The sequence below is a fragment of the Carcharhinus amblyrhynchos genome, chromosome 22 (genome assembly GCF_965287045.1).
Source record: "Carcharhinus amblyrhynchos chromosome 22, sCarAmb.v2.hapA, whole genome shotgun sequence".
Classification (NCBI taxonomy): Eukaryota; Metazoa; Chordata; class Chondrichthyes; order Carcharhiniformes; family Carcharhinidae; genus Carcharhinus; species Carcharhinus amblyrhynchos.
In genome coordinates this window covers 8,068,877-8,077,739 of record NC_137345.1, presented here as the reverse complement: position 1 = coordinate 8,077,739, position 8,863 = coordinate 8,068,877, and the positions used below count along the sequence as shown (strand labels likewise).

Here is an 8,863-nt window from a genome sequence, read left to right as displayed (position 1 = left end):
CTACCTTTTGGGAAAACATATTGACTATCTAGCTGGTCTGTGCCCCTCATTACTTTAGACCTCTATAAGATTGCCTCCTACATTCCAGAGAAGAAAGTCCCAGTCTATCCAGCCTCTCCTTATAACTCAATCCAACAAGTCCTGGGAGCATTGTAGTAAATCTCTTCTGCACTCTTTCTAGTTTAATAATCTTTCTATAATAGGATGACTAGAATTGCACACAGTATTCCAAGTGTGGCCTTGTACAATTTCAAGACATTCTAACTCCTGTATTTAATGTTCTGACTGATGAAACCAAGCATGTCAAATGCCTTCTTCACCACTCTGTCCACCTGTGACTCCACTTTTTTCAAGGAGTTTTTGGCATGCACCCCTAGATCTTTATTCTGTGATTCTCCCAATGCCTTGCCATTAACTGAAAAGTTCTGCCCTGGTTCAATGTACCAAAATGCATGACCTTGCATTTGTCTAAATTAAACTCCATCTGCCATTTGTCAGCCCACTGGCCCAACTGATCAAGATTGTTGCAATTGGAGATAACTTTCTTCACTGTCCACTATGCCACCAATTTTAGTGTCATCTGCAAACTTAATAACCATGCCTTATATGTTCTCATTGAAATCATTAATATAAATGAGAAATAAGTGGAACCAGCATTGATCCCTGAGGCACACCGCTGGCCACAGGCCTCCAGTTTGCAATGAGTGGATACCAATTTTGTCCCAATTTATGAAATTTGCAACAAAAAGACTTCAGCCTGTATACTGTTTCCTTGAGTACAGAATAGGAAGTTCCTTAAATTTCTATGTAAGTTCAAAAGAGAAAATGCTGGAAAATCTCAGCAGGTCTGGCAGCATATGTAAGGAGAGAAAAGAGCTGATATTTCAAGTCCAGATGACCCTTTTAGCTTATTATAAAGTAACCTGTAAAATAGCATGTTTCCTTTCTGTCCTCAATGTTTTGTTTTAAACAGTGCCTAAAGTTTGAGGAAATCCCTATCCATATTTGGTAAGCAGAACTTGATTTGGTGCACTAATCTGTCCTAATGTGCTTTGCTCAAATACCATAAAAAAACATCTTTTATTCTCCTGTTTAGGACCAATTTTCTTGATGAAAGCTCATAATCCCTGTTAATCACAGATAAATTCCTGATGTGCCAGTTGGTTTGAATATTTTTTAATATCACTGGACTAGAATGTGATTCAATTGCACCTAATGAAACTTAACATGAACTGAGAACAGAATCACCTGGAGACTCCCCTTCAAGTTATTTACCATCCTCACTGGGAAATATTCCTTCACTTTCACTGGATCAATATCCTGGAACTCCCTCCCTAACAGTACTGCATGTAACTACACCACATGGATGATGATGCTTCAAGGTAGCTCACCACCACCTTAAGAGCAACTAGGGATGGACAATACATTGCTGGTCTAGCCTACAACACCCACATCCCATAAATGAAATTTAAAAATGGGAGAATTATTAGACAATTTCTTTACTATCTCTGAGAACCTAGGTAACTGAATTTACAAGTTCAGGACCAGGAATAGCAAGCTATCCTGAAAAACGGTTAATACGAAAGGAGTTTTTATTTAACTATTCTATCTTGGAGATTTATTTTGTTTTGAATTGACTTCAATACATTTTATAAAAACCATTGTTTATTAACTGTCAAACCTGGTGATGGTGAGTTTTTAGACACCAGAGCAACGTTACAACAATTGGGTACCAATGATATTTCAGAGAAACTATTCCAAACATGTTTGTTTTCCCAAAAAAAAGTTTCATTAATGTGACTGAGACTTGTATTGGTAGATAAGAATCTCCAAACACAGATGTTTGAAAGTCCGTTAACTGTCCAGCTGCTATAGATGTTTGAGATCTCGCTCACCATCGCAACAGCCTAAAGTTATCCCAGTGTTTGTTGCTCCAAATGTTTCCATTGGAAATAAAACACCAATTCTTCAGTGATACAGTTTGCACTAAAAATCCAACATTAGCAGATACTGCTGGAAGCAGACTTTAACATGTTATCCACGTGTGCTAAACAAAGGTTATCAAGATGTAAACAAGTCATCTTAAAATACTAAAATGGTAAGGTTTTATTAGCTGAACCACGTACACAGTACTTCTTTTTCTACAGCTAAATTCATAGATTCATGCTTATAAACCAAATGCAGTATATAAAAATTATAAATCTGTAACCTATATACAAAAAGTTGCACTCATTTCAATGCATTGGTTGAAATATTTATAATCGGCATAACTTTTATAATATCTGCAACAATTAAAATGTTCTACCTGATATTCAAAGCCCTTAAGACCGAGTTTCTGTGACTCAGTCACTGTTTAAGTTAATCGAAGTAGGTGGTAAAAAGGCAATTATCTGACTGATTCTTTGTGTGTGTGTGTGTGGAAGGTACTGTGTTAGGAATCTGGAAATTGGGGGGGGGATGGTGGGGTTGATTGCTATTTCAAAGTTCCTTCCAATTTAGTGCCCTGGTCGAGCACATGTGGGCTGGATGCAGGGGTGTTTCATGAACTTTGCTTTATTAAAAGCAGAGCACTGAAGATGCTGGAATCCAAAACAAGCACAAAATGCTGGAAAATCTCAGCAGTTCTGACCGCATCTGCAAAGAGAGAATACAGCTGACATTGCGAGTCTAGGATGGGTCATCCAGACTCAATGTTGGCTCTATTCCCTTCCCCACAGGTATTGTCAGACCTGCAGAGATTTTCCAGCAGTTTGTCTTTTTTTCCCTCTCACTATATTAATGTGCCTTATTTCCCAAACACTGAAGAATTCACATGTGCTTGGAACTTCCAGGGCTGTTTTAGAGGAAACTTGTGTTAATGCCTGTCATCAATTGTCCATTGGTGGAGAATCATATGGAATAGAACTATGATGTTTTCATTCCAGCATTAATGGTTCTTATGTTGGCCAATTAATACACAAGATTTTTTTTGTGGGCTTGAGCTCACTAGAAAATGAATCAATTGAATGCCTAAATTCATTTAATTTAGAATTATATTTTGAGACTTGCATCCAGTTTACAGGTTGCATTTGAAATCTGTTCCATGCTGGTAGACAGAAACACTCTTTTGCTGTCTCGCTTGGATTTAACAAATACTGCATTTCCAACACACACACTGAAGGACCAGGCCAGGATCAAGTGCTACATAAAGACTGCCATGTGTTCTTTTCCTTTAGCATGTTGAACAAACACACTGGAAGGCAGCTCTTTGTTTCCTTATCTACATGGACGTTACAGGATTTTATTCTAATAGACTGGCATCATCCAGCAGGCAATTTGAACCCAATCCTCAGAAACCAAAGTCCTGTGTTTTAACACAGCTTGAGAGCCCAAGGGAAAATTGAACTTTACTTTTCTTCCTGCTGGATTTGAATACAAGTCCTGGGTGAAAAAGGATTTCTTTAAAGAAAAAAATAAAATGTAAGCCAAATGATGCTTTTGAATGCAATAGACTTCCTTTTCAATTAAAAAAGGATATTCTTAACTAGAGGGCAGTAACTGGCATATGCCAAAACAGTAAAATAAATTCCACTTTGCAATCAAAGTACACTAGAGGAAATGGTATTTTATAGTTAGATATAATTTGTGTGCTGCTACATACAGTGTATTGTGTTTGTTTTAAAAATAGGATTAAAACCCATGCAGCAGTTTTCTCAGGTGGGAAGGGAGAAGAGTAATCCAATTTTAAATGAGAAAAATTTGAAAATACCATTTTTTTGTAACATATCTCCCCAGTCCATTAAAAAGTCTCCTAAAGCACTAACACGTGTATGGTCTAATTACCAGCAGCACACTTCTATGATCAAACCAAATTTGTCAGTTTTTCATGCAAGGGCTGAGATGCTATACAATGGTATGTCATTCAGCTGTGGAGGGAGTCAGTGACTTATCCTCTCTTGACACTTGTTCCTTCTACAAGCCATGACGATGGCAAGGAGCAGCAACCCTACCTTAATGTCTTGAGATCTCACCTACCACCTCAACAGCCCAAGTTTACGGTCTACTGCTCACCTGGCTGGGATCACTCACCTTAGTATGTACCAATGATCAAATGTTGGAACATCTGGTTGGTACAGCTCAAGTGTTAGCCCTCACTTACTATATTGCAACACATTCTGTCACCCTGTTTTTTTTCTGCCTTAAAGCCCTATTTTAAGCACTGAAATTGCATCTAACTTACCACCATCTTTGTAAAATAAATTGTTTATCTTTCAAAATGGTTTACTGTCTCTCAGGAAGCAGTGTTTCTGCTACATTTTACTGAGTATTTGCATTGGGTACACAATGAAAATTTAAAAAAAATGCACTTGTACATTATCTCAATTAACAAACACTGGAAAAAATACAAAATCATTTAAGTTTCATAATAACATACCAAATGAATCAGGTAAACCCCTCCCTTCCCTCAGCCATTACAAGGTAACTTTATTCCACTTGTATCTTCCCCTCCCTACCCACCCAACACCCCTACCCCAGAAGTCTTTGATAAATTTATAGAACACTACACTTCTGACCTCTGCCAACTCTCTAAAAGTGGACAAAGCATCAAGAGGGGTCCCCCCACCCCTCCTCCACCCCATCCCAAAATATTAGACTACATACCATCACCACTGAAAGCAGTTGCAAAAATTGGTTTTCTCCATCTAGACTTAGTATAGTTACCCAAAGACTTTTTAATCTATTGAAGTGGGTTTTGTCCCTAATATTCACACTCCAGTATCTTTTTAGTCTAAGTTCTCAAATATTTGCAACGGAAAGGTTTTTTCTTTCTCTGGAGAAGACCATTTTGTTGTAAAGCTCTGTTTCAGGAATGCAGGTGAGGCAGTCAATGTAGGAATACTAGACAGAAGAGAGGCCATCAATTTGACCCGGTGCTTCTTTCAAAAGACTTGCATAAGGCAGAAGATTAGGCCACCCTGATCACCTGACCTACTATTTCTTCATTCTGCTGCTGGTGTTTCTGCAGAGAAGAGAAAATGAGAAAGATTAATTTTAGTCTCTGAAAAGTATCTCAAATAACTTTGATGCAACAATTGATTCAGAAAACTACTAGTTAAGTAACGCTTCCCAACAGATTTGTATATTCTTCCTGAATTGAAGGGCCTAAATAGCTTATTCATGGGGAAGGGATAAGGACAGAGAATAAGCTGAGCTACAGAGATCATCTGTCCCAAGTTTATGTCTCTGAAATAACATTACCTGGGCCGTAATTGTTAGTGAATTCTCTGGCATTTTCTACTAACTCAGGGGTTCCTTGTAACTTTGTCTTCTGACTTACTCGGCTCCATTTCATAATGTCATCTCCACATTGATGCTTATCCACTATAGCTGAAGATTTCATTCTATGTTTGATCAATCTTCTTGATTATAGTTCCTCACTTAAAAACAACCTCTATTTCTCCCGCAGTCTATGTTCTTTGACCTAACAGCATTAATCTCCCTTTCAAGGCTTTTTCATGCTTCTTGCAAAACTAACCAATAGCAAACACATTTTACCTCAATCTCTCTATCGTTAATCCTTCTTGGCCCATCTTTTCCGATCCTTAATAGAATTAGCAAATCTCCATCATTTGTGTCTGCCTCCGGGAGTCCCAAATTCCATTCCCCCCACTACTCCCCCGCTTCCCTAAGAACTCAATATTCTATGATAGCTAAGTCAGTCCAAGGCCTGAACATTTTCATACTTCAGAAGGCTTTAATACCTCGTTATCAGATAAGTGGACTATTTCTCACTACTGCACACCAGCTCTATCAAGTCTCTTCTATCCTTTCTTTATTACATCAGTGTCACTCTGGCCAGTGCGCTGAAGTTTTTCTAAGACATACATATATCATCTTGCATTCACTACCTTACTTTTTAACTGTTACAATCAAGACATCATGTTTTCCTAATGTAATGCAATCAAAACTGTGTTAACTACTTTCCTCCCCCTCTCTCTACCACCTCCGTACAATCTTCCAGCTTTTTAAAAATCAAGGCTTGGATTCACCTATTACCTAATAACTGTTCCATTCACCTGTTCTCTAACATCTTTTCAACCTTAGTGGCGTTTCATAGGGGTGCTGTCAATCTTGGCTTCTCAATGAAAAGACTCTGCGAGGCTTTCTGTCACTTTCAAGCACTTCATTAATATTTTATAATACTGTTGTGATAAAAGTCTCCCATTTTATCACCCACCCACATTAATCCAAGTCAATCCAATACCTCAAAATCTGCTGGATTATTAATGATCTCAGCACAACATATTCAAGATGGCTGATACCATGCATCACTAGCAAACACAATACCACTGTTTACATTGTTGGAACAAACAAACTGCTGCAGTACATGTGAAAACAGAGAGCAGAAAGAGTTGGAAATACTGAGGTCAGGAAACATCTGTCAAGAAACAGAAATCAATGTTTCAGGTGCAAAACTCTTCTTTCGGACTGAAGAACAATTTGTGACCTGGTATGTTGATTGAATAACTTCTGCTACTCTACAGATGCTGCAATACTTGTGGATCATTTTCAGCCTTTTCTGCTTTTGCTTTTAGACTTCCAATGTCTGCAGTATTTTACCTTTTGTTTAGCTTGTGTGAGCAGTACCGTGAAATGCTGCTACTATTATTGTTCAATTTCTTCTAAGTGGGGTGTCAAGCTGAGATAGCATCCAGGGACAGTGATCAGACAGCAACAATCAAGACCAGAAAAGGTAAGAAACAGAAGCAAGGCCGCTGACTGAGGGAGAAAGGTCTACAGATGTGTTATTTTGCTAAGTGCCAGCTTGTTGGTTTACCAAGAAAAAAAAGCACTTACTAAAATTGTTTTTTCTCTAGATTACTTGGGTCTTTCAGTTTACTAAATGCTATATGCACGGCCTCAAATCAGAGGCAGTGAGCAGTTATTAATGTGGATTCTGGATAAGGGTTCCAGATCAAAAATGTGAATGTGATAAGTTTCTGTAGGCAAAGAGATAGATTCTGTAATCTGATGACTTTAACAAGTTCAAATGTGTGCATAAACATAGATTTGTCATTCTATTTGGCCTATAGTCAATACCACCTTGACTGAAATTACACTGTAGGGGAACTTTAGTTGAGGAAAATCTCAGAGTGCAGGGTGAAGGTGGTACTCCCTACACCACTCTGAAAATGTAACAGAATAATACTTTACCTTTTTTTTGTTTTTTTCTACAGCCTACCCAGAAATCATTCAGGCTGTTGGATAAATATAAATATACAAATAAATATCACAGAAATCACAGGCGACAACTGTAAGAGCTGGTTTTCAACATATTCTTAGGGTTACATTTCGCACAAGGATATAACTTGAGGGTGAAGAAAATAAACTGTATTGTCGATTTATGTACAGCTTTCGATATTTTCCCTTTTACTGTGTACATTCAAAAGTGACAAGGTGAACTGCATAATCTCAAGAAACGTGTGATAGGATTTTCCCTTATCGATACTGCATTTCATACATGCTCACATGTCTACATGTTCTATTATTAATGCATACAAAGTTTATAACATGCAGTTGACAAAAAGCCAGGTTAATTAGGTAACAGTTACACAATGTTGGAAATATACAGCAGATCAGTCAGTCCTGAAAATAAATTGTGGGTTAATGCATTGGGTAAAAACCCTTTGTCAGAACTCAAACTATTTCTGCTTTCTCAATGATCACTTTCTCCACCATAGCTGCCATGTGATGTGATTCATCATCTCTATCATGGGCAGTTTTGTATGCATTGTCTTGACTGATTTCTCTCTCCAGCATTTGCATGTCTATATCAATACTCTAGTTTTCAGTTTCCGATCAAATTTTGCCAATTTTAATAAATTACATTCTTTTTTCTATCAGAAAGAAATCCTCAAATTTGCTCAATGGGTGAGAGCCTGTTCCCTCTTCCCTTTCAATTTCTTCTGATCCCTTTTGTCTTTCTAGCACCAATGTTGTTCAATGGTACTTGTGCTAGGTTTTTACATTCTCTGTCTAATCTTCTCTCTTTATCACTCCAAACAATTTGTGCTCTTGACATCCTCACCAGGTTTGACATGATGTTTAGCTCTTTTTCTGCTATCTTCATTTCTACGCTCTTTCTTCACAGCTCTTCCATTTCCTCTTCCAGCGTCCTTTTGGACCTGTAGCATTCCCTTTGTTTGTTGGGAGCTGCCAAATCAATCGTTTTGTACTCTGTTTACCTATTCTAAGCTATCTCTCTCTGACTTTTCTCCTTATTCTTTTAAGTCCACATTCCAAATTGCCTGTATTTTGCTATTTTGAGGCACTTTTACAGCTCAGTCTTTAAAACATACTATTTTGTTGAAAGGTTTAAAGAAAGGTGCTGTCAGAGACAATGGATGGGTGGAATTTAACCTGGTCCACAGAAATGGGTAGGAAATGAGGAATGTATAGAATCAGAAGGGAAGGTGGGGGATGAAATGCCCATTGTCTTTCTGCCTGCAACTTACCCAGTGGTGGGGAAGGTCATGTATGGTCTGTCCACGCAGAGAAAAATTAGGGAGGCTAAAGTGTTTTTTCTCATCACTGAGGGGTGGTGACCTCCCCAAGGGCACTCCTCCCTGTGCCAATAACTTCTCCTCCGCAACAAGCTCTGCTGGACTGGGCTTGAAAAGCTGGACCTCATTTACCTAGTTAAGGGCAGTGTCCAAGAAGCTGTTCTGTTCTGGGTGCAGTCCCAGCAGTGGTCACTGCTCCTGCCGGCACTGCCTGAAGAGCTATCAACCGTCAAACTGGCTGGTAGCTTTTGGAGGTGAAATATCTGTCCTTAAAGGGGCAGAAGCCTTTGCCTGAGGGTGAAGAATTGGGTCGGATCTCT

At 38.5% G+C, this 8,863-nt stretch overlaps 1 protein-coding gene across 4 annotated transcripts in view; it reads right to left on the bottom strand.

The window, feature by feature from the left end:
* Nucleotides 1-2,082: 2,082 nt before the first annotated feature.
* Nucleotides 2,083-8,863, bottom strand: part of LOC145356842 (nuclear transcription factor Y subunit alpha-like) — a 48,833-nt gene continuing 42,052 nt past the window's right edge. For all 4 annotated transcript variants that reach the window (XM_080209773.1, XM_080209770.1, XM_080209771.1 and 1 more), the window contains 2 exons: nt 7,195-7,238; nt 2,083-4,999 (listed from right to left, as the gene is read on the bottom strand). Coding sequence is in view for 1 of the 4 variants with exons in the window: in XM_080209771.1 (XP_080065897.1) it covers nt 7,230-7,238 (9 nt within the window). In the remaining 3 variants the exon portion in view is untranslated. The remainder of the gene's footprint in view (nt 5,000-7,194; nt 7,239-8,863) is intronic.